This window comes from Schistocerca nitens, chromosome 4 (genome assembly GCF_023898315.1).
Source record: "Schistocerca nitens isolate TAMUIC-IGC-003100 chromosome 4, iqSchNite1.1, whole genome shotgun sequence".
Classification (NCBI taxonomy): Eukaryota; Metazoa; Arthropoda; class Insecta; order Orthoptera; family Acrididae; genus Schistocerca; species Schistocerca nitens.
The window spans coordinates 845,088,431-845,115,448 of NC_064617.1; the positions used below are offsets into that span (position 1 = coordinate 845,088,431).

At 42.7% G+C, this 27,018-nt stretch overlaps 1 protein-coding gene across 3 annotated transcripts in view; it reads right to left on the minus strand.

Moving 5' to 3' along the window:
• Window positions 1–27,018, minus strand: part of LOC126253278 (cilia- and flagella-associated protein 45-like) — a 176,085-nt gene that overhangs the window by 132,524 nt on the left and 16,543 nt on the right. For all 3 annotated transcript variants that reach the window (XM_049954500.1, XM_049954498.1, XM_049954499.1), the window contains exon 2: window positions 17,782–18,047. In XM_049954500.1, coding sequence (XP_049810457.1) covers window positions 17,782–18,021 — 240 coding nt within the window. In that variant the 5' untranslated portion in view covers window positions 18,022–18,047. The remainder of the gene's footprint in view (window positions 1–17,781; window positions 18,048–27,018) is intronic.

The window sequence follows — 27,018 nt, forward strand, 5'->3', positions numbered from 1 at the left end:
AAACAGGGAGTGGAGCACAGACACTTCTTGAGGTACTGAAAAGTCCATAGACAGTTCACAGACAAAATGAATTTGACACCATTTTGGCAAAGCTGGGTAAGAGGATGGTAGATGTATGTGGCTTGGGGAATGAAATAAATATAACAAGAAATTTTGTCCATAAAGGATGGGACCTTCTTCAAGTTCTTGGGTGCCAGCAGGTTAATGACGGCTTTGACTTACTCATCCATAGGGAAAAAGCCATCTTTGCTAACCATTGTCACAAAAAATGCACATTCAGGGAAAAATATGCAATGAAGACCATTCTCCAAACAGCATTGGAAAAGCACATGCAGATTTCATAGATGCTCCTTTTGTCTGGAGCCCGAGCCCCATATTTCACCAAGGTGGTTGATGCAACAGGAAATGTCCTGAATCAACTGCTCCAAATATTGTTGATAGTGCAGAGGCAATTCCAAAGGGCAAGCAATTAATCTGGTAAAGCCCAAAGAGGGTGGTGAGCATTAAAAAATTCTAAGAAAGCAACAGCAGGTATGCACTGCCAAAGTCGGTGTGTGAAAAATACTGCCCCCTGACAACTTTGCCAAAACCTCCTTTGGATACGAGTCCATAGTGTACTGATAATGCTGTACTCGGCCTTGACTTATCACACATGGTGAAGAGAATGATGCAGGGGTGACCAAATTTTGGTATTGCTGATATCTTAAGTGAGATGCGTACCTCGAAATTTTCTCCCAAACAGTATGACCATAGGGGAGAGTTCAGAAAGGGGAGTGATTAAGACATTAAACATACTTTGTCAACTAACTGGAAGGAAAAACAGAAAAGGTGCCTAACCCAAAAATATTTTGCACTAATAGTAAATTAACTGCTAACAACATAAGTTGCTGTTCCACTTCCTTACAACATGCAGAGATGGAGAATTGTCCCCTCAAAGGAGTACTCTCTTTACTGTAAGACACAGCTTGTGGTAGTGGACACTAGTGTAGTCCAGCCCATGAGCGTGAACATGTCATTGTCAATGGGGCTGACCATTGCGCCAGTGTCTACCTGAAAGGGCAATGCATGTGGAGTGTCAGAGTGTAATCTACCCCTCACTCAGATTATTTGTTGATTGCCCCTTGTCTTTATGGTTAACTCTTTTAATAAGCTTCAAGAGGAGTAAGATTTACAATAAATTTTTTACTTATCTTCTTTTCTCGTAGTTGGCTCCTGTTCTTCTGGTCTAGGGGCTGATTCTTGAAGCTGAAATTTTTGAATTATAGATTCTCATGGTTCCAATTGATGTAATAACTTTGAAGTAATCCTGCGCTGGTTTTTTTTTTTTTTTGTTTTTCTTTTTTTTTTTTTTTCCCCCCCCCCTCCATATCACACTGTCTTTACAAGTTCCGCTTCAACAAAGCCGAAAATTACATTGTTCATCCAAAAAATAAAAATATGTCCAATCACATCAGAGGCATGCCCACTACTACTTCACTCTGTGGTAACAACAGTATTCCAAAGGATTCACTTGACAAACGAATCTCCACCAATTTATATCGTTATTTTATAAATGAATCCAGAAGTAAACATAATAATTAGTTTCAGATTGTGTAATTATTAATAGAAATTTTAAGTGTGCCAAATATTTTGTAATTTTAAATGTTTCTAAAAGAAAATAATTTCAACAACATACAGAGCTAGTACATATCAACTGTAACTTCGAAAATAAAGTAATTTCTTTTTATGGATTTTAGTCTGAATTACACCACATCGTGCGCAAAATCATATGAAATTCTTTTAGAAAAACAGCTGAGATAATATTAACCTGTTTAAAAAGTCAAAAATATTTTTGGTATCAACTACTTCTATTGAGGAAAAGTAATGCTAGAGGGTATCCCTTTACAGTATCCCCCTCACAAAATTTGGAAACAATGTGTTTAAAATATTTTGTGACTTACAATCAGGTTTGTCAAATGGTGCACAAAATAATGCCAAAAGATGGAATACAGATGTATAGAAGTATCTGATACATAACATATTACAGAAAACATAAGAAACTATCTATTATACAGGTCATAATTTATACATATAACAGGACATGCAATTGAGATTTTCAGATCTGCAAAACATTCTGTCACAACACAAATAATACAAAGTCAAAAGTACAACATATCAACACAAAATTATAGAAACAAGTGCAGTGCCAATGTATCTACTAGAATTACAAATTGCAAGTTTACATCTACAAAATCACACCTTCAAAACCTTCAAAAGAAAAGAGAAAAACTTCAGAGCCTAAGTGTATGACGAGTGGGCCGACTCAAAAAACTCACAACGATATATACAGACCAGAAGATTATACTCAATGATGAGCAAGCACAAAATCAATCAGTCATATAAACCAGAGTATTTAAGGATATGTTAACTCATGAAAGGTCAAAACAATGAAAAAATATTAGGGAACTGACCCATGAATCCAAAACACACCAGGTACAGACCAGCAAAAAATGTTTCGACACAACAAAATTATAAAGTTGAAACTTCCTGGCAGATTAAAACTGTGTGCCCGACCGAGACTCAAACTCGGGACCTTTGCCTTTCGCGGGCAAGTGCTCTACCATCTGAGCTACTGAAGCACGACTCACGCCCAGTCCTCACAGCTTTACTTCTGCCAGTAAAGCTATGACGACCGGGCATGAGTTGTGCTTCGGTAGCTCAGATGGTAGAGCACTTGCCCGCGAAAGGCAAAGGTCCCGAGTTCGAGACTTGGTCGGACACACAGTTTTAATCTGCCAGGAAGTTTCATATCAGCGCACACTCCGCTGCAGAGTGAAAATCTCATTCTGGATGAATAAAGTTCATTATCAATCAATAAGTTCAATCATATGTAAAAAGTAATTAAAAGAATCATCTAGCCTCAATCAATAGTTGCACACTCTCCTTGAGTATACACACTCAGTCATAATGACCAGGGATACCCAAAACAAGAGTTAAAGCATGAGTTTGCCCACAACTCAGGTTTCAATCAGATACAATATTGCAGTACTCAGGAGAAGTACAGATAATCAGAGTCATAAATAGCTTTGAATGATGACATAATTGAGTAACTTGAGGACCAAAATCAGTGTATGAAATCAGACATGTATGCATCTTGTTATATTGTCTATACTAGTAAATGTCTTCCACACTATTTGCTAATTGTCCATACAAATTAACCAACATACATAGAGGCCTAGAAGATTCATTTACAATTGATAAAAAATAGAAAATACATACTGATTTCATGTTATGCAATTATTGGGAAGTTAATGTCCCTACTTGAAAAAACATACATTTATGTGGATTAACACTGTCCGTATCAGTGATGATTTGTCTAAGCAAATGGTTCCATGAATTCTTCATATAGGATAAATTCTTGGTTAACAATTTATAAATCTCAGTCATGACACTGATGTAGTTGACAGATGCTTGAGTACATTACCCAGCACCTATGATCTCTTGTAGGTTGACTGTCCAGCAGGGTACACCCATACAGCAGTGTGGGAGTAGATTCACCCACATCTTTCAGTTTCCTTTCTAGATTTCTCATTACATGGTCCAACAGATAGGTAACTTCCCGTCTAGCATGCACATCAAATACTGAAAAATTGTTTCGTGTACTAAATATGCTGTTTAATATCTTCTTCGCATCACATGACATATACTCTCCCTATTTACATTGCAAAAATAGGTATATAGGACCTACGTCAGATATTGTTATCTGTCTTCACTTCCTCTATCTTTGCCAAAATAAACTGCAAAATATCAGTTTTTACTGTTTCTTTGCTGACTATGATTTCACTCGGCTCAAACATGTCCTGACTGGATCCCACGGCTTTCACTTCTACATTGCACCTGCCCTCACCTCTATTCATTTCATTAACAAGCACACGAGTTCACAAATAAATTAATTTCACAAATACTTTGTACTTATCTTTCCTTTTTGATCTCCCTGGTTGTAGCTGTAAAGTTCTCTTTCATTCGATCCAGTCCGTCATTGTTGGTAGTACATATCACTGTTGATACGACTTTGTTAGGCAGCCCTCAGTCTTCTTTCTTCGCATGATCGGAAATCCATTCATACATAAACTGCAAATGACACAAATCACTCTCCCTTCTTCTGCAGCAGACAAAGCTTCAGTAGTATTAGTCAACTGATCCCGGACGATACCAACACTTGTAATCTACCCCTCCCTCACATCATTTGTTGACTGTCTTTATGGTTAACTCTTTTAATAAGCTTCGAGAGAAGTACGAATTACAATAATTTTTTTTTACTTATCTTCTTTTCTCTTCACATCTAGGGGCTGATTCTTGAAGCTGAAATTTTTGATATTATAAGTTCTCATGGTTGCAATTGGTGTAATAACTTCGAAATAATCCTGCGATGTATTTTTTGTTTTACTCAAAATTTTATTCTCTCACATTTCTCTATATCACACTGTCTTTACAATTTCCACTTCAACAAAGCTGAAAATTACATTGTACTTCTGAAAAATAAAACATCTCCAATCACATCAGAGGCATGTCTGCCCACTACTACTTCACTGTATGGTAACAATATTGCAAAGGGTTTACAGATTCTCTTGACACATGAATCTCCACCAATTTATATCATTATTTTATAGATGAATCCAGAAGTAAACATGTCCGCAGTTCGTGGTCTGTTGGCTAGTGTTGCTACCTCTGGATCACGGGGTCCCGGGTTCGATTCCTGACCAGGTTGGGGATTTTCTCTGAGCGGGGACTGGGTGTTTTTGTTGTCCTCATCATTTCATCATCATCCTCATCATTCATGACAGTGGCTAGATTGGACTGTGAAAAAAATTGGACTGTGAAAAAATCGGGACTTTGTCCGGACACTGATGACTGCACAGTTAAGTGCCCTACAAACCAAACATCATCATCAGAAGTAAACATAATAATTAGTGTCAGATTGCATAATTAAAAATAGAAATTTTAAGTGTGCCAAATATTTTGTAATTTGGAATGTTTCTAAAAGAAAATAATTTCAACTGTACATACAGAAAGTAACGAAAGTAAAGGAATTTCTTTTTATTTATTTTAGCCCAATTATACCACGTCATGCACAAAGTCATATGAAATTCTTTTAGAAAAACAGCTGAGATAATATTAACCTGTTGAGGAAAAGTAATGCTAGAGTGGGAGGGGGGGGGGGGGTCCCTTTACAAGATACAGTCCGGTGACAGCACTGGGGGCCTTCAATGATCATGACTAACTGCCACAAACAATTGCCAAATGGCCTACTTTGTGACATTACCCACACATGGCATTTGAATGTGGGAATCCTGCAAATATGTACCAAACGGCGACTGAAGCATGGATTATGTCTTGCCCACTGAGTGGAAACTGGTATAGAAGGGAAGTGACACTGAGAACCCATAAAACATCATGAGCATGGATTACAACAATTCGGCTGAGTCACACCAGCTGAGCCCAACACAAGCGATGATGGGCAGCGCTGTGATGTTACTAAACTCAAATCACCAACAGTATCAGCACACAAAAGCTCAGTGGAAGGCAAGGCCACCTAGCTCACCCATGGGGGACTGGGGTCTTTTTGCCATGTGCATGTAACTTTGCCACCTGACAGTTGTTGAACACTATGTCCTTCATGTTGTGATTCTGCATTCTTAGCAACTTTGGCTAGAGAGGGGTCAGACAAAACCAGTGCTCAAGTCTGGACCTGAGGGTTGGGTGTTAACCAGATGATCACATTCTTAATCAGCGAGTGTGCATGAGGTAGCCAGCCCATTGGAGACACTCAAAATGACACTTGCACAAGAGGCATTGAAGGTCAACGATCCACAATATAGGACTGCCCTGGGAGCTTGTATTGTTGGTTAAACTGTGCCACTGACACATGGACTTGATGATCAAAATACAACATGAGCAACTTATAGGGTTTCTCAAAGTTAAGTTTCTCAGGCTTGGCACAGCGCTTCAACTTATGCCTGATTTCATCCAATTCTGCGCAGCTGGGCAATAACAAGGCAGCCTTATTGACTGTATCAATTATCCATATTACCAGGTACTGCAGCAAGAACTGGTACAGGTAATTCTCCCACCTTCCTAGTACATTTGTCACAGCCAGTGAATAGTGTCAGGGGAAAGGCTTTTTTGCACATCCCTGGACTGCCACTAGCATGGTGTGCATACGGAGAAATTCTGCACTCTATTTGAGCAGTTCCTTTACCTGTTCCTGCTGCAGCTCTTGTTTCTTATCCTAGAGGTGCAATTGCTCCTGTCAGTTTTATAAAAATGTGGAGTCCATGGGGGCTACAATTTAACACTGTGAAAAATAAAAAGCATCACCCATGTAAGAACATCCTAATTGCCACTTTTGTATCTACACATGCATGACAAGCTGTGCAACCATCCCTTTGGGCACAAATATCACTATTATTAGCCAACTGTGGTTCGACTTCAAAGCTGGACAGCTGAACGCTGAAAGCCTTCATAAGGTGTATGGCAGAGGGTACCTCTACCACTGTTAGTCGTTTCCTTTCCATTCCCAAATGGAACAAGTGAAAAATGATTACCTATATGAACCCTGTCTTTGTGGTCTTTACAAAAAATGTGTTTTGGTGGAAGTGAAATCATTCTGCACTCTTTCTGTGGCTTCATACCACACTAATTGGAGCCGGCCGGAGTGGCCGAGCAGTTCTAGGCACTACAGTCTGGAACCGCGCGACTGCTACGGTCCCAGGTTCGAATCCTGCCTCGGGCATGGATGTGTGTGATGTCCTTAGGTTAGTTAGGTTTAAGTAGTTCTAAGTTCTAGGGGACTGATGACCTCAGAAGTTAAGTCCCATAGTGCACAGAGCCATTTTTAGCCACACTAATTGGCAAACTTAAGCACTTCCTTCTGTGCTTGTTTGGCATAGCTGTAAGACAACAGCCTGCAATGGCACATAAAGCAGTTGTCACAGTACCCAGCTGTTGAAGTGGGATAAGAGTAATTTTTAATCTTACAGGAAGAAATGTTGGCGGATAAAGGTATTAAATCATTTTGTCATATGAAAGAACTGACCCATACTATTGCCAATGAAATGGAAACTAGAAAAGTAGAAAGTATCGGTTCTGAAGATTGTCAGATGGTGTTGTTGTAAGCCTGAGATATGGTCTGTCATACTCATTATTTAAGGTGTCAGAATCAGTATCCAGTTCGCCAGAAGAAATGTCTGTTACACGGAACAAGATTACTTTTGTACAAAATAAGGTAATCAAGCAAGGGCTGATATTTAAGAATTATCATCATTTATCATTCACTCTATTAGGCCCAGTGGACCGCGTGCCACCACAGTTAGAGCTCTCCATTTTCTCTGTCTTCTGCTATCTATCACCAGTTTTCCGTTACTCCCAGCTGCAACAAGTCTTCTCTCACTACATTGATCCACCTCTTTCTACGTCTTCCTACTAGTCTGCTGCCTGACGGAATCCATTCCATTGCAATTTTGGGCCACCTTGTTGCCTCCATTCTAACTACATGTCCAACCCATTGTAGTCTTTTCCTTCTCATCACTCCCAAGATGTTGGGCTCCTTGTGCGGCTCTTCTAATTCTGTGTTATGCCACCTTCTCCATTCTCCAGGAGTCTGATCATGGACTGGTCCAAATATTTTCCTGAGGACCTTCTTTTCAAATGTAAGCAGTCGGTTAAGGTCTTGTTTTCAAGTGCTCCAGGTTTGAGAACCATAAAGTACTACTGCCATTATTGATGTCTTATACAATTGTAGCTTTAGTTGTTGAAAGACACTTCTATATTTTAATATAGGGTCTAGAGAGTGATAGCATCTGTTCCCCGTTTGCAGTCATACTTTTATTTCTGCTTCAGTTGATGTTACTTCTGTAATAACTGATCCAAGATATATGAACTGTTTCATATGTTTATACCTGGTGTGGTTCGCAATTAAATCTTGAGAGTTTTGGATCTCTCTTCCATGGTCATACACTCAGTCTTTTCAGAGCTAATTTGTAGACAAATTCTTGCTGCCATTATCTCCAAGGTCTGGATACTTCTTTTCAGATCTTCTTGTGTGCCTGTCAATAGCGCAATGTCATCTTCATAGGCCAGATATGTAATGTATTCATTGCTAATTTGAATGCTCTGGGTTTTTTTTTTTTGTTTTTTTGTTTTTTTTTTTTTTTAACTGCCACATTACCTCCTCCAGTGTCTCATATATTCCGGGTGAAGCACTATCTTAGAACAAAGACAATATGAACTCATGTTACTTCACCCTGATTAAGTCATCTATGCAAATGTGGCAGAGAAGTTGTTGTATACTGAGGAAAATCATTATTGAATGGCATATCAACCTTATAAGAATGTAAAGCATTCATCAAGGAAGTCTGCTTTCAACACCACTTACTTAATTATTAAGAATGATGTATTGGAGATAGTATGACTTTGTCTTGCTACGAACTGACAGCAGGCTACCCCAGCTAGTTATAGGGGAATTTAACGCTTAATATGAAATACAAATCACTGTGCAACTTGATATTTTCACTATTTTCATGCATGGAAACCACTACCCCTGGTGTAGTTACTGTAAGTTAGTTAAAAATACATGACCATGTGCCTGCACACATTGTCAGAACAAACAATGAAAGGTAAACAACCCTAAATGAAAAACAGAGATGGTTCATTCTGAGCAGGATGCAGTGCTGAAATCCACTGTAGAAAACCACAAAAATTTTAAGAAGACACCTGAATGAAGATATACTTTGACAATTCAATTTCATTTTGGTTGTTCTAATAGTTTAAGAACAATTGCAGTTCCACATTAAATATTAACATGTAAACTATTAAAAATGTAATGGAAAAATGCTGAATAATTGATGGACAAAACTATGGAAAATTTCTAATTGTAGTTCATTCACCATTTTGCAGATTGCTTCTACATACCACATCTGTGTATGGTAGATGCAAAGACTGCTTAAGTGTAACATTAGGATATGTAACTTTATGAAAAGCTTCAGCAACTTGTGATGGGACATGGCTGCATCATTATGATCCATAAGCAAACACACAAGCATAGTCTGGAGATAATGTGGTTCATCAGCACTGAGGAATCAATGGAATAGCTATACTTCTCTTTTCCCATTATCAGAGATTGTTTAGTTTATCATCATACAATCCTGCCACATACAGTGCAGTTCTTCAGTTTATCATATATCAGATTTGGCTGTACAGACTGAACACACTGCACTTTAACAGTGCAATCCATGAGCTGCAGAAGAATTTTTAGATCTGTAAATAGTTTTGGAAGACACCGGAGGATGTGCAAAAATAAGGAAACTCTACAAACACAATACATTACCATGCATAATATGATGCAGAAAACTGTTGGCATTCAAAACAGCTTCCAATCATCTTGGAATAGATAAATACAGGTACAACGAGGTTTTCAAGAGAATCTTACACCATTCGTCCTGCAAAATAGTGGCAAGTCCAGGTAATGGTAATGGAATTGGAGGGCAACCTTCTTTCAAGCACCCTTCTCTCAAAAGTAGAGCACAAAGGATCAATAATATTGAAATCTAGTAACCTGTGGCCACAGAAGTGATCACTCATCCTTGGGCTCAGAAAACCAGTCATGGATTATGAGAGCTGTGTGAACAGGGATCTGTCATCTTGGAATTCAATATCACCATTGGAAACAAACATTGTACCATGGGATGGATCTGATTGGCCAAAATGGTCATGTAATGCTTGGCAGTAATTTGACCATGCAGAGTAACTGTGGGGCTCGTGGAATACCATGGTATGGCTGCCCAAATCAGCACCGAACCCCCACTATGTTTTACTCTTGGGACGGAAACTCAGCCAGAAGTCGAAAAAGGTGTGAAACAAGACTCAACCAAACAAATTACATTCTTCCATTGCTCCATGGTCCTGGTTTTTATGGCATTGGTGCAATGTTTTCCCGTTACACGTATCTGCATCACTTATGAGTGGTTTTGGGATTCCAGCTTGCTCTGCAATTCCCTACGTATGGAGCTCCCTTCATATTGTTTTGGTGCTGTCAGGGTTCACAAATGCAACATAATGCACTCACAATCACACAGAACAACATATTGAGGACATTTCGCAGGTGCCATTCATGGTCCAACACAATAGCGCAACCTGCAAGTGTGGCTAGCATCTGCATTTATATTCAAGCATGCATTTCTTGCAGGGCTTCCATATTTTTGTCCATCCCCTGTATCATGTCATGGCCATTATCATACACACCAGACATGTGTCCGCCCGATATGCATGCTGCCTCATCCATGCCACGCAGCAGGCTATCAGTCCACTGGTCTGGCCGGCTGCCTGCATTAGCGGCCACCGCCCACCCGCAGTTCTCCCCGTGCTGTGTGGCCATATTCCAATCACATTTCTGTCACACAACTGCTTCACAGCTGACGCTACTGCAACCCGCACCTGTGGTTCACAATTGTCGAAAGCATGTTCGCCTCCAGCGTCACTGTGATGGACGACATGAAGTACATCACTCTACTCAGCCACCTTGGCAACCAAGCCGACGTTATCTACAATGTCTTCCTGGCATACCACCCATGGAGAAGTATAGGACCGCCAAAACACTGCTGTTATGATGCCCCTCCTGGACTCCCGAAGAACCACTACACCATGTACTTTATAATGAACATACACAGGATGAATTGTATCAGCATCCTCGGAGCAAAACACACCCATGCATCATTCCCAATGAGGTGCTGTGAATGAACTAGACTGTTAAGCTCCCATCCCAGGTGCAGATGACTTTACTCATTGCTAGTAACCAGTCTCCCAATGACCATCTGTACCTGTCTAACTGCATTTTCACCATTTCTCAAGATAAGCACAGCATCAACAAAGCTCCCAACCATCATATGGATATGCATGCTGCTCTGCCACACACATAACCTCCTGCAGCCACCAACAGCTGCCGAGCAGCCCTGCCTGAAGCTGACATCACAGTGGCCACCACCCCGTGTTTACAAAACAAAATTGGCTCCAGTTGTCAATCCCGGTGTATCGGCACTGCACATGCAGCCTTGCCCCTGTTGGTACCATACCTGCTTCCGTAGCACCATGTGACTCTGTCATCAACCTTGTGACTACCCAAACTCATCTCACAGCCAGCAAGAGGTGCCCCTAGATGTGTACAACACATAAGCTGTCTCAACACACACAAAGTCACTGCCTACCAGCAAGCTTCTGATGTCACTCTGAACCTCTTTGACCACATCAGCAGACTATGTTTTCTGATCAAAAATGGACTGCACAGCACCTCACAAGCCTGCCTTGCCTACATCTGAAGACTCATGCCTTCACGTGACAACTGCTATCGGCTTCCCTATTGCTGGTAGGGGTATCCAGACATGGGCTTTAGAGCTCAGCTTTGTTACACCCTCCATGCGGTCATTCATCATCGCCAATTTTAAGGAACCAGTCCTGGGTGCTAATGTCCGATGGCCTTTCACGTTGTAACCTTACTGCATGCAAATTCCTGACCATGCTGCTGAAAGTACATGTGCCCCAACCACCCCAACACATTGATGCCAACACCAATGCTCCTTCACCCTCAGACATGACCATGCAACAATACATACAGCAGTGTGTGGACTGCGCTGACTGCTTAATACACATCTGTCAACAGCATATGAGCATGCAAGAAACACTCACTCGTCTCAGATAGCACAATGCATCCCTATGCAGTTGCATCCAAACAGCACAGGCAGAATCTGCAGCGGCTCATTCCACCCTCGAGCACCTCTGTTCCTTACCTGTTGCCTATGCTTGCAGACCTGCATCTGTCACTCACCACCTCATGTCGCCCACCTCACTGTTTACCCAGGTCAGTACATTGCCTGCCACTTATTCCGTGCCCACTCCTTCACCACTGCTGTCATCCACTCTGCGGCTGCGCTGCTGCTGCTCACTTCCACCGCCCCTGGACCCATCCCAAACAATGCCAGCTGTGCCACGTCCGCATCTGCCCAGTATGCTGCCTCCCATTCTGTCCCGCACCTGCACCGAATGGCCTTACCAACAACACACTCGTGCCTGCACAGTTTGCTACTGTCCATGCCAAGTCAGTGCCTGCACTCAGCACTGCCTGCCACACTCCAACTGAACACCCACAGCTCACTGACCATGCAGCACATTCGCATGCGCACAGCACAGCTCCAGTTTGCAGCTGCCACTGATATCCCCACCTTCCAAGTGCAGCCAGCACTTACACACGGTTTTGCAACCTGCACATGGCACTGCCAACCATGTTGCATCCGAACTTCCACAGCTCACTGACTATGCCATTCATCTGCAGCCTTGCTCAGCCAACCCAGCTCCAGCCTACAGCTGACATCCAATGTCATTTCTGCTCTTCGGGACGCTGACCTCCACACAGCCCATGCTGACAAATGCTCAACCAGTGCCTCCACCCCACATCATCTTTTCATCTTGTCAGCCATCAACAATGGTGTGGCTCACCACGTTGATACTACACCCAGTCCATCTGGTAGTCAGCACCCCAGACGTCGGTCCCCTGACTGCCTCTGCATGGTGAAGACAGTGGTGGATGAGCTGTTACAAGCTGGCATTGTTTGCCCTGCAGATAGCAGTTGGGCATCACCCATCTGTCTTGTCCCTTAAAAGGATGGCTCGGCCTGATTTTGCGGGGACTATTGTGCCTTGAATGCTGGCAAAATCGTGGAAAATTGCCAGTCCTTAATATCCAAGACTTCACATACTATCTTGCCAGTACTAAAGTAATTGATTGCGAGAAGTGTATCTGTAGATACCGTTGTACAAGGATGAGATTTGCAAGACTGCCATTTTGGATTGTTTGAGTTCCTTTTTATGCTTTATGGCCTAAAAATGGCTGCATAGATCTGGCAATGCTTTATAGACAGCCTACTTTTTAAATTTTCTTTTTGTTACATATATCCACACAATATCCTCATTTTTTCGCCAAACATTAACTCACATTCTGCCCACTTGCAACAACTTCTCAGCACTCTCAAAGTCAATGGTGTAGTGATCAGCTCTTACAAATGTCAACTCTGTCAGGTGCAAGTCACCTTCTTGGGCCACACTTCTGGCATCCATTAAATACCAGAGTGCACTGAGCTGATTCGTAACCTGCTGCCACCACCCGACTGCCACGAAGTCCACCTTTTCCTCGGAAGAGTCAATTTCTATCATCATCACTTGCCCCAATCTACTGCCCTGCAGGAACCCTTAACACAGGCCCTCAAAGACAAAGATACCATGAGTCACAGGAAGCTCACATGGATCATGGACATGCAACATGCCTTCCAAGCCATAAAGGATGATCTGGTGCAGGCAACCACCTTAGCTCACCCAGTTCCAGAAGCTCCCATGTCCATCACCGCTGATGCAGGCAATGTAGTGATATGATCTGTCCTTCAGCAAGAGGTCAACAGCTCCAGTCAACCATTGTGCTTCTCCTCCCACAACCTGACCGAGGCACAGAGCAAGTGGTTGGCTTATGACCAGGAACGACTGGCCATTTATGAGGCCATGCAGTATTTCATAGAAGATATTGAAGGACACCCGTTTTTCATTTACACAGCCCACAGGCCCCTCGCCAACGCCATCTATAGCCCACCCAAAGACGAGTGCACCACCGTTACCGTGACCTGAATACATCATGGAATTCACTATGGACATCCATCACATGAAAGGTGCAGACAATGTAGTTGCTGACTGCTTGTCAAGCATTGGCGCCATCTTGGCCACAATTGACTTCGACAAGCTCATGCAGACTCAGCAGGATGACACTCAGTTACAGGACCTCTTAAACGATGCTGTTGTGGCGTAACAAGCTAGCTACGCCACACTGAGAAGTAGCCGAAAGGGGCACACGTCAACTCACGCCGTCTTGCGTTAAGTCTGAAACAGGATACGTGATGAAAGCTATAAAGAAAAGAACGGAGCTTCTCGTATACTTAACTTTAATTTCTTGTTGTACATTGCTCTTGATAATACAAGTGAGACTCTCTCCAGATATGGGTAACTGCGCCTTGCTAGGTCGTAGCCATGGACTTAGCTGAAGGCTATTCTAACTGTCTCTCGGCAAATGAGAGAAAGGCTTCGTACGTGTAGTCGCTAGCAATGTCGTCCGTACAACTGGGGCGAGTGCTCGTACGTCTCTCGAGACCTGCCGTGTGGTGGCGCTCGGTCTACGATCACACAGTGGCGACATGCGGGTCCGACATGTACTAATGGACCGCGGCCGATTTAAGCTACCACCTAGCAAGTGTGGTGTCTAGCGGTGACACCACAGATGCCTCCTTCATCCTCATCATTGACACAAAATTTATCCCTGGTTCAACTGCCCTGTATTCTGCAACATGACCCAGGTATACACACGCCCACTTGTCCCACAACAATTCCACAGAATTATTTTTGACCTGTTTCACAACCTTGCCCACCCCAGTGTCAAACCCACAACCTGCCTTATAACTGAGCAATACATTTGGTCCCAAACTGAGCGATACATTTGGCCCCATGTTAAGTGAGACTGTAAGTTGTGGATGAGGGCCTGTGTACTGTGCCAGTGATGTAAAACTAGATGTCACCCTCAGCTCCCACTAGGCACCTTCCAGATACTTAAATGACAGTTCCAATACATGCATGTGGACCTGGTTGGCCCCCCTTCTTTCATCTGGCGACTACTCCTACCTCCACTCCATTGCTGACTGGGTAACACGCTGGGTAGAGGCTACCCCCATCCAAGACATTCCAGCTGAAACAGTTGCCACAGCTCTCTTGTCTACCTGGTTCATGTCTTTTGGCTGCCCTGCCTCCATAATCATGGACCAAGGTAGGCAATTCAGGCCTGTTCGCCAAACTCTGTAAACTATGCAGAATTGCCCATTACAGAGCCACCACCACTCCCTAAAGGCCTCTGTTATGTGCCACGGGGATGACTGGTCTGATGCACTCCTGTGGGTGCTGCTGGGTGCCCACAAGGAGCATAAACAAGACTTTAGTGCCTCACTAGCTAAGATTTTATAAGGCAAGACTCTACCCCTCCCCAATGATATTAGATACAGGCTCCCAGGTAGATGCCATTTTCCTTGACTTCCGGAAGGCGTTCGGTACAGTTCTGCATTGTCACTTGATAAACAAAGTAAGAGCCTATGGAATATCAGATGAGCTGTGTGGCTGAACTGAAGAGCTTTTAGCAAACAACACAGCATGTTGTTCTCAATGGAGAGACGTCTACAGACGTTAAAGTAACCTCTGGCGTGCCGCAAGGGAGTGTTATGGGACCATTGCTTTTCACAATATATATAAATGACCTAGTAGATAGTGTCGGAAGTTCCATGCAGCTTTTTGTGGATGATGCTGTAGTATACTGAAAAGTTGCAGAATTATAAAATTGCAGCGAAATGCAGGAAGATCTGCAGCAGATAGGCACTTGGTGCAGGGAGTGGCAACTGACCCTTAACATAGACAAATGTAATGTATTGTGAATACATAGAAAGAAGGATCCTTTATTGTATGATTATATGATAGCGGAACAAACACTGGTAGCAGTTACTTCTGTAAAATATCTGGGAGTATGCATACGGAATGATTTGAAGTGGAATGATCATATAAAATTAATTGTTGGTAAGACGAGTGCCAGGATGAGATTCATTGGGAGAGTCCTTAGAAAATGTAGTCCATCAACAAAGGAGGTGACTTACAAAACAATACTTGAGTATTGCTCATCAGTGTGGGATTCGTACCAGGTCGGGTTGACAGAGGGGATAGAGAAGATCCAAAGAAGAGCAGTGCGTTTCGTCACAGGGTTATTTGGTAAGCATGATAGCGTTACAGAGATGTTTAGCAAACTCAAGTGGCAGACTCTGCAAGAGAGGCGCTCTGGATCGCGGTGTAGTTTGCCGTCCAGGTTTCGAGATGGTGTGTTTCTGGATGAGGTATCGAATATATTGCTTCCCCCTACTTATACCTCCCAAGGAGATCACCAATGTAAAATTAGAGTGATTCAAGTGCACACGAAGGCTTTCTGGCAGTTGTTCTTCCCGCGAACCATACGCGACTGGAACAGGAAAGGGAGGTAAAGACAGTGGCACGTAAAGTGCCCTCCACCACACACCATTGCATGGCTTGCGGAGTATAAACGTAGATGTAGATGATTTCGACTCTTCCAACCACCCCCTATGCCAACCTTGATTCCTGGCTTGGCTGACAGTGTGTGGCTTCACATTGCCAACCTTTATATTTCTCCCTACCCCCCCCCCCCTCCAAAAATTTTTGTCTCCAAAGACCTAACCGTAGGTGACTACACCATGCTGCATGACGACGATACTGTCCACGCCATGCTCCAGCCCCATTCTCGAGCCTACACAGAGTTCTCCGATTCGGCCCCAACAGCTATGACATTCTGCTTAACTGCAAGCCAGTCACGGTCTCCATCAACCAACTGAAACTTGCCTGGTATCTAATAAATGAGCCTCCTGATACAGACTCCACAATCATGGTGGCTTTCCCTCCTTCTCCCAACACTCCTCCCCCTGTGACTGCATCCCCTCCTTTCCAGATGCTAATCAACGTCTGCTGCTTCCGCCTGAAGGATCTTAAGTTACAGGCAAGGAGCTAGTAGTCACAGGGGCCCATGATGACTGCACGGTCCCACTAAGACCCCAGTACACCGTTTCCGAGATGTTTTCACCTTACATTATAACATTAATCCCACAACTCTGCATGCACATTTCACCGATGATGGACAACTTCCCATCTCCATAACTTCCCTACTCCCTCCAGACAGTGTGGCCCTCACAGATGCACCTGACATGCACATACCAGGGGATAAATCTTCTCCACCTCCCCCTTCCATGCTCAGTGGCACAGACTGTGCCATCCACGCACCCGCCCTTTTCTGTGACTATCATCTCTACATCCTGCACCAGGCTACCCTCACCAGTGCTTCTGCCCCCTGGTCATTGCCTCTGCACTGTGTGCTCTGCACTACTGGATGGCAGAGGGGAAGGGGGGCTCTTTGGGAATGTTAGCATGGATGACCAGAGAAAATGACTCGTGGTCTCATCTCCGACAGTTGATGATAGCAGTTCACTTCGCTCTGTGACTCGAATGTTGCATGCCATGTATCCTTGTATGTATCAATTTTCTATAAAATAAAGTATGTTGTGTACTCTGTACCACGGTGTTGTCTATCATTCGCTATCACTAAGTACTGGAGTTCCACAAGTGTTTCCACTTTTAAATGTGCCTGTTGGCACTTGCGGGATTTCACCTCCTCAAGGAAATTACTGACCATTCATTCTGTCTACCTGTAATTATGTACAATGACTACTGTGGCACTGTAAAAAATGTACATCACCCAAATTCTCCTTCCAAAAATATCATGTTCATCACAAAAGACCTTTACAAAAAGATTTATCTTTAAATTTCTTGAGATAAAGGCAAATTTCAGATGATATGATGCAACTGATGATCAGTGTATGTTGAAAAAATGATAATAAGTGAGTCGAGACTAAAACTGTTATAAAGTAACAGTGCTGCCAATATATTCTTCTTCACTTTCCTGACTTCTGGTAAAAAAATATAAAAAAGATGCCAACATGACAGTGTTCACTTTTAACAGAAATTGTTCTTCTTGCAATGTCTAAAATGAGGAGATACAGATCAAAGTGAATAATAATAATAATACATACATACATACGTACATGCACAAAACACTTATTTGCTAACCTGCAAATGTGTTTTCAGATTTTCCAGTTCACTCTTCTTCATCACAGCTGGATGCTGATCAGATTCCTCACTTGGGACAAGTAGTTCTCGAATCATGTCATGAGAAATCAAACACACAACTTCTTTCCCATCAATTGGTTTACTCTTGACTTTTCTTTTGTGTTGCACTTTGTTCTCACTTATAGAAACAACAGGACTTTTCTTAGGTGTTAAGCCCTTTGTTTCAACTCGTAAGGCCATAGCAGACCTTTACTTTCCTCGTCACTCTGTGGAAATAATAACAAATAGCAATATATAATTTGTTCATGAGATTTCTATCAGATGTTGTTGCAGACTTGGATTGCTTGTTAGTGGGATAACAGTGTCATAAAAGTTTTAGTACATTAGCATCTGAACAAACAAAAAAAAGTTATACATAATATCACTGAACAGAATACAAGAGCTGTTTAAAAAGTGTTCAACTTTTATTCATAAAATCACTCTTTATTCAGATACAGTTGTTTGACACTCGTCACCCTCATAGCTGCATCTTCTACACACCTTTCCCAATACTAATTCCACTGCTGGGAGCATTGCTGTAAAGCCTCTTTTGTATAGTGCACAGCTGCTCTGTTGAATTCAGCATGATGTCTTCATGTTATGAAATCTGTTCCCTTTCAGAGTCTTTTTCAGGTTAGGGGAAATCCAGAACTAACTTGGTGTTAGGCCAGGGGACTAGGAGGCTGACAAACCACAGTCATGTTGTATTTGGCCAAAATCCTCCAAATTAATTGAGAATGATGAGTGGATGTGTTATTGTAGTGAAGTTGTCAGCTACCAACTGCCTACAAGTCCAGCCATTTGTGTCTCACTGCTTCACAAAGGCATCACAGAAACCCTTGGTAGTACTCCTTACTGACATTAGTACCTTCTGGGTCGTACTCTTGATGGACCATGCCTCTGGAGTCAAAACAGATGGTCAGCATGACTTTCACATTGCTACAGACCTCCCTCACAGGATGATGGATGCTTCCCTTGCAATGACTGGAACTTTGTTTTTGGATCATACCAATACACCCAGGACTCGTCACCAGTGATCACTTTGTTTAGAGTACTGTTCACAATATCCAGTATGTCTTGTGTGATTTCTGAATGTAGCTGCTTCTACTCAACTGTTGCAACTTTGGCACAAATTCTGCTGAGATCCTCCTGAGATCCAAATGTTTCATTAAAGTGGAATGAATGGATCCAGTACTAATTTCAACCGCATCTGCACGTTCTCTGATCATAATTTGTCTATCCTGCATCATAAGGGTCCTTACCTGATCAATAACAACCTGAACATGTTTCACTCTTCACTGATGACTGGCCATCTTTGAAGTGGTTATACTGCTCCTTCATCTGTGTGGGACCCATTGCTTCATCCACAAACACTTGTCAAATCTTGCGGATTGTTCCAAGTTGAGAATTGCCAAGTTTAAAAGAAAATTTGATGCAATAACGTTTTCCACTTTTTCTGTCTTTCTACCCGCAATACAAAATCTGACAACTGCCACTTACACATGTTCACTTGTCAATGGCTAGCCAGCAACTGGTTGTTTCTGTACTTACGAAAAAAATCTACTATGTATGAATGTGCCCCAATACCATTATTGGTTTCAACAATTAAAAATAAGGTTGGATACTTTTTGATCAGCCCTCGTATTAGTAATCCCCATGAAAGAGTACACTTGTCACTCTGGAGCACTGTAGATGGTGTAAAAATGGTACCAGGCAGTTGCACTGACCTTCCACAGCTGAAATGAGTCATGGCAGTGAATTGGTGTGTGTGTGTGTGTGTGTGTGTGTGTGTGTGTGTGTGTTCCAGCTAATTGTGCAAAATCAGCACAGTAAGGTGGGTCCAAAGTGGAGACATGACAGAATGCCATAAAGGAAATACAGTGTTGGGATATGCTCATGACCACACTATGAATGAAGTTGCCTGATTTTTGCGTGCATCAAAGTAGACTGTTCAACATATCTAAGGAATAGTATACCACTCACAGCCATGTATAAGACCAGTGGTTGTAAAAAGATTCCAACCAACCCAAATAGGAGACAAATGTCATGTCTTGTCAGTGGCAATCAGTTTCCAACCTGACAGGAACTGTTGCTGTCAATGACTCCAGATCCATCTTAACCAGTCGCCACACACTGCAAAGAAAACTACATGCAATGAACATTTGTAGTCACATATCTGGCAAAAGGCTATTGCTCATAGTGGTATACAAAGCTACATGTCTTCAGTGGTCCAAACACGGAAATCGGACAGTATCTAACTGAAGGTGTGTGCAGTGTAGTCCAACAGATCATTATTTTGCTGCAAAATGGTTCAAATCATACATCTACCACAGGAAACAAATGGTGTCATCAGGAAAGGGCCTTGTTTTAAGCTATCAGGCATCATCCAACCGGGAACAAATTACATGCAGTGTTCCTCAAGGTCCCATGTTAAGACCCCTTAGTTTTTCCTGTGTATATCAATGACCTTTCATCTGTAACATTACCAGATGTCAAGTTTGTTTTGTTTGCAGATGATGCAAACATTGCAATAAATAGCAAATATAGTATAGTTTTAGAAAGTTTGGTTAATGAAATTTTCATGAACATTAATAAATGACTCCTAGCCGATTTTAACTGCGTAGGCTTCTGCAGCCAGAGTCAGTCAAGATAAAAGTTTTCTAGGTATGGTACCGTATAATAATGTATAAAACTAATGCTGCTGGATAGAAACCAACATTTCGGCCACAGTAGCAGTGGCCTTCTTCTGGGTCTACTGGTGCATTCTAGCTATGCTGTGTCCCTTATATTTTGTTCTTACTGCTCACTGCACATGCCATTACGTCATAATTTTACAAAGTTAGTTTGTTTCATTGGTTACTTAAGGAAGAAGGAGAGGGAACTTTATTTTAATAGGTTATTGCAGAGGAGCGAGAGTGTAAACTCTGTCGTCTTTTGGCTCTTGTGTTATGCGCCAAGACTGGTGTTCACCATCGAATGAGAAGTTGGCTCCTGTTTACCAAATGCTGGACGTCAATGGCCTCTTTGATTTCAAATTTTATCATAACCGGCTGCTTGGTCAACACACAGACTTCGCTGAATTTTTATCTTTTGTGCAATCTTGCTGATGTTCTGCCACTGCAGATTTGTTGTGTTGCCTGAGACGAATATAGCACTCATGTTCCCGAATGCATGTTGCTATTGGCCTGCCAGTCTCGCCAATCTATGACTCTCTACATTCGTATTCCACCTTGTACACGCCTGCAGTGTGTAATGCATGTCCTTAGGGGAGCCAAGCACGTCCTGGATCCTGTGACCACTATGGAAGACAGGCTGCACCCCAATCAAGCAAAGGTGTTTGCCTATTTGGTCAGTAACATTTTTCACATAAGGTAAGCGCACTGTTGGCTGCAGTTTGTCTATTTCTTGCTTATCTTGCTTACTTGTATTCGTCGACAAGGCTGTGTGGATCGACTTATAGTTGTAGCCATTGCCTAGAAACATTGTGTGTAGCCTTTTACGTTCTGGTGCTATGTTTTGAGAATCACTTAGGCGCTGCGCACGGATTGCCAAAGAGTGGATGACAGAGTTCTTGTGTGCTGGGTGGTGGTAGGATTGGGCGTGCAGATACCTGTCTGTATGTGTAGGCTTTTGATATACTTTGTGCCCCAGTGTGCCCTCCGTTGTTCTGTATACTTCAATGTCTAGAAATGAAATTGCACCATTCTCCTTAACTTCAAGCGTGAACCATATCTTCCTGTGCATGTTGTACAAATATTTGTGAAACTTGTGTAGCTCCATTTCAGCATGACACCATATAGCGAACATGGAACATGTTGTCCACATATCTGAACCAGCAACATGGATGTAAAGGAGCTGAACCAAGAGCTGTTGCTTCAAATGCTTCCGGGTCACATACGTCTGGCAGGACATGTTCCTGATGGATGTGAATAGTTTCATCTACTTGGCACGTTCGTAAATAGTGACTTCACGTCAAAGCTTACCATGATGTCCATAGGTAAAATTGCTTCTCCCATTAGGCGTTCTATAACGTGCATCGAGTTCTTCACATAAGAGTCTGTCTTGCCAACTAGACATCTTAATTTGCAAGCTACGTACTTTGCCAAATTGTAAGTAGGCGAATTGATGCCATTCACTGTTGGCTCTCCCTCCACCATAATAACCTATTAAAATAAAGTTCCCTCTCCTTCTTCCTTAAGTGACCAATGAAATGAACTATCTTTTAAAAATTATGATGTAATGACATGCATAGTGAACAGTAACAACAAAATATAAGAGACATTGCATAGCTAGAATGCACCAGTAAACCCAGAACAAGACCGCTGAAACTACGGTCGAAACACTGGTTTTCATCCAGCAGCAGTGTGCAGGCACAGGAGGAACTGGCCGTGGTTCACGAGCAGCTGAGCGTGCTGTTGGCCACGGTCAGCCACCTTCAGGCTGTTGCCTTGAGGTGCAGCGACAGCGGAGGGTCTGGCACGTCGCTTGAGACACCCCAGGTGTCACTTGCTGCATCCGATGACTCAGCCACCTAGACACCTTCTAGTGTACCCGGCGCGTTGTGGCCGCCCTCACCTCAGGGTGAGTGGCGGACTGCAACGCGTTCGCATCGCTCGAGGCAGAGGGTCAATGTGGAGGCTGGCCAGCTGGCCGCTCCTTCAGCAGGGCCCGAGCAGGCACACGGGGGCAAAGGCTTGCTGGTTATTGGGAGCTCCAACATTAGGCTGGTGATGGAGCCCCTTAGAGAAATAGCATACAGGGCTGGAAAGAATTCCAACATGCACTTGGTTTGTCTGCCGGGGGGCCTCATCCAAGAAGTGGAGGCGGCCTTGCCTGTGGCTATCGAGCGTACGGGGTGCAGTTGTCTGCAAGTAGTTGCTCACGTTGGCACCAATGATGCCTGTTGCTTGGGTTCTGAGGCGATCCTCAGTTCGTACAGGCGGCTTGCGGATTTGGTGAAGACCGCTGGCCTCGCACGCGGGGTGCAAGCAGAGCTCTCTATTTGCAGAATCATTCCCAGAGTGGATCGGGGTCCTTTGGTTTGGAGCCGAGTGGAGGGTCTCAACCAGAGGCTTCAACGACTCTGTGACGGTCTTGGCTGCAGATTTCTAGACTTGCGCTATTGGGTGGGGAATTGTAGGACGCCCCTTAGATAGGTCAGGGCTGCACTACAAAAAGGAAGCGGCTACCCGGGTAGCAAGAGTACTTGTGGCATGCACATGGGGGTTTTTTAGGCTAGGCAGTAGTGCAAGGTGTCCTGATGAACACTCACCAGTCGACGTGCAGGCAGGGAAATCAGGACGCGCTCAGTGTAAAGACACTTCAGCTATCAAGATATTAGCACTACATTTTCAGTGTGTTCGGAATAAAGTTCCTGAATTTACTGCCCTCCAGGAAGCATGTTGCGCGCAAATTATTCTTGGGACTGAGACCTGGCTGAACCCTGAGATAGGAAGTTCTGTAATATTTAGTGAGGATTGGAACGTGTATCGGAAACACAGATTAGACACCGTAGGAGGTGGTGTCTTCATTGTAGTTGACAAAAATATTGTGTCTACTGAGGTTGAAGTAGTGTGTGATTGTGAAGTATTCTGGACACGTTTAACAGGGCTGGGAGAAATAAAGTTAATTGTTGGGTGTTATTACCAGCTACCAGGTTCCACCGTGAATGTTCTAGAATCATTCAAAGGGAGTCTACACTCTGTATCGCAGAAGTACCCGGTTGTTGTTGTTGTTGTGGTCCTCAGTGCTGAGACTGGTTTGATGCAGCTCTCCATGCTACTCTATCCTGTGCAAGCTTCTTCATCTCCCAGTACCTACTGCAACCTACATCCTTCTGAATCTGCTTAGTGTATTGATCTCTTGGTCTCCCTCTACGATTTTTACCCTCCACGCTGCCCTCCAATGCTAAATTTGTGATCCCTTGATGCCCCAAAACATGTCCTACCAACCGATCCCTTCTTCTAGTCAAGTTGTGCCACAAACTTCTCTTCTCCCCAATCCTATTCAATACCTCCTCATTAGTTACCCACCTTATCTTCAGCATTCTTCTGTAGCACCACATTTCGAAAGCTTCTATTCTCTTCTTGTCCAAACTGGTTATCGTCCATGTTTCACTTCCATACATGGCTACACTCCATACAAATACTTTCAGAAACGACTTCCTGACACTTAAAACTATACTCGATGTTAACAAATTTCTCTTCTTCAGAAAAGACTTCCTTGCCATTTCCAGTCTACATTTTATATCCTCTCTACTTCGACCATCATCAGTTATTTTACTCCCTAAATAGCAAAACTCCTTTACTACTTTAAGTGTCTCATTTCCTAATCTAATCCCCTCAGCATCACCCGATTTAATTTGACTACATTCCATTATCCTCGTTTTGCTTTTGTTGATGTTCATCTTATATCCTCCTTTCAAGACACTGTCCATTCCGTTCAACTGCTCTTCCAAGTCCTTTGCTATCTCTGACAGAATTACAATGTCATCGGCGAACCTCAAAGTTTTTACTTCTTCTCCATGAATTTTAATACCTACTCCCAATTTTTCTTTTGTTTCCTTTACTGCTTGCTCAATATACAGATTGAATAACATCGGGGAGAGGCTACAACCCTGTCTCACTCCTTTCCCAACCACTGATTCCCTTTCATGCCCCTCGACTCTTATAACTGCCATCTGGTTTCTGTACAAATTGTAAATACCCTTTCGCTCCTTGTATTTTACCCCTGCCACCTTCAGAATTTGAAAGAGAGTATTCCAGTTAAAGTGGTCAAAAGCTTTCTCTAAGTCTACAAATGCTAGAAACGTAGGTTTGCCTTTTCTTAATCTTTCTTCTAACATAAGTCGTAAGGTTAGTATTGCCTCACGTGTTCCAACATTTCTACGGAATCCAAACTGATCTTCCTCGAGGTCCGCTTCTACCAGTTTTTCCATTCGTCTGTAAGGAATTCGCTTTAGTATTTTGCAGCTGTGACTTATTAAACTGATAGTTCGGTAATTTTCACATCTGTCAACACCTGCTTTCTTTGGGATTGGAATTATTATATTCTTCTTGAAGTCTGTGGGTATTTCGCCTGTCTCATACATCTTGCTCACCAGATGGTAGAGTTTTGTCATGAATGGCTCTCCCAAGGCCATCAGTAGTTCTAATGGAATGTTGTCTGCTCCCGGGGCCTTGTTTCAACTCAGGTCTTTCAGTGCCCTGTCAAACTCTTCACGCAGTATCTTATCTCCCATTTCATCTTCATCTACATCTTCTTCCATTTCCTTAATATTGTCCTCAAGTACATCGCCCTTGTATAAACCCTCTATATACTCCTTCCACCTTTCTGCCTTCCCTTCTTTGCTTAGAACCGGGTTGCCATCTAAGCTCTTGATATTCATACAAGTGGTTCTCTTATCTCCAAAGGTCTCTTTAATTTTCCTGTAGGCAGTATCTATCTTACCCCTAGTGAGACAAGCGTCTACATCCTTACATTTGTCCTCTAGCCATCCCTGCTTAGCCACTTTGCACTTCCTGTCGATCTCATTTTTGAGATGTTTGTATTCCTTTTTGCCTGCTTTATTTACTGCATTTTTATATTTTCTCCTTTCATCAATTAAATTCAATATTTCTTCTGTTACCCAAGGATTTCTATTAGCCCTCGTCTTTTTACCTACTTGATCCTCTGCTGCCTTCACTACTTCATCCCTCAGAGCTACCCATTCTTCTTCTACTGTATTTCTTTCCCCCATTCCTGTCAATTGTTCCCTTATGCTCTCCCTGAAACTCTCTACAACCTCTGGTTCTTTCAGTTTATCCAGGTCCCATCTCCTTAAATTCCCACCTTTTTGCAGTTTCTTCAGTTTCAATCTGCAGTTCATAACCAATAGATTGTGGTCAGAATCCACATCTGCCCCTGGAAATGTCTTACAATTTAAAACCTGGTTTCTAAATCTCTGTCTTACCATTATATAATCTATCTGATACCTTCTAGTATCTCCAGGATTCTTCCATGTATACAACCTTCTTTTATGATTCTTGAACCAAGTGTTAGCTATGATTAAGTTATGCTCTGTGCAAAATTCTACAAGGTGGCTTCCTCTTTCATTTCTTCCCCCCAATCCATATTCACCTACTATGTTTCTTTCTCTCCCTTTTCCTACTGACAAATTCCAGTCACCCATGACTATTAAATTTTCGTCTCCCTTCACTACCTGAATAATTTCTTTTATCTCGTCACACATTTCATCAATTTCTTCATCGTCTGCAGAGCTAGTTGGCATACCCGGATCATGCTATATTAGTCGGAGGTGACTTCAGCCTACCTAGTACAGACTGGGATGTCTATGGATTCGTTACAGGTGGTACAGACAAGCCATCGTGTGAATTACTTTTGAACACATTATCCAAAAACTGTCTTGAGCAGCTAAATCAACAGCCAACACGTAATGGAAATATTTTAGATCTGGTAGCCACGAACAGACCAGACCTCATCGACGGTGTCAGTGCTGAGACAGGGATTAGTGATCATGATGTTGTCATTGCGACTATGGTTACGAAAGTTAAGAAGTCGGTCAAGAAGGCTAGGAGAGTATTCTTACTAGAAAGAGCAGATAAGCAGTCGTTAGCATCCCACTTAGTAAATGAATCGATTTCATTTACTTCCGGTACGATGTACGTGGAACAATTATGGGCAAATTTTAAACACATTGTAAATCACGCATTGGAGAACTATGTGCCGAAAAAGTGGGTTTCGGATGGAAAAGACCCACTGCGGTTTAACAGCGCAATTCGGAAAATGCTCAGGAAGCAAAGAGTTGCACTCACGGTACAAGAAAGATCATGAGAATGAGGACAGGCAAAAGTTAGTAGAGATTTGTGCTGCTGTAAAAAGAGTGATGTGCGAAGCATACAACCACTACCATCGTCATACCTTAGCAAAAGATCTTGGTGAAAACCCAAGGAAATTCTGGTCTTACGTAAAATCGGTAAGCAGGTCTAAGGCTTCCATCCAGTCACTCACTGATCAGTCTGGCCTGGCAATGGAAGACAGCAAAACAAAAGCTGAAATTTTAAATTTAGCATTTGAAAAATCTTTCACGCAGGAGGATCGTACAAATATACCGCTGTTTGAGTCTTGTACAGATTCCCGTATGGAGGACATAGTGATAGACATCCCTGGGGTTGTGAAGCAGCTGAATGGGTTGAAAAT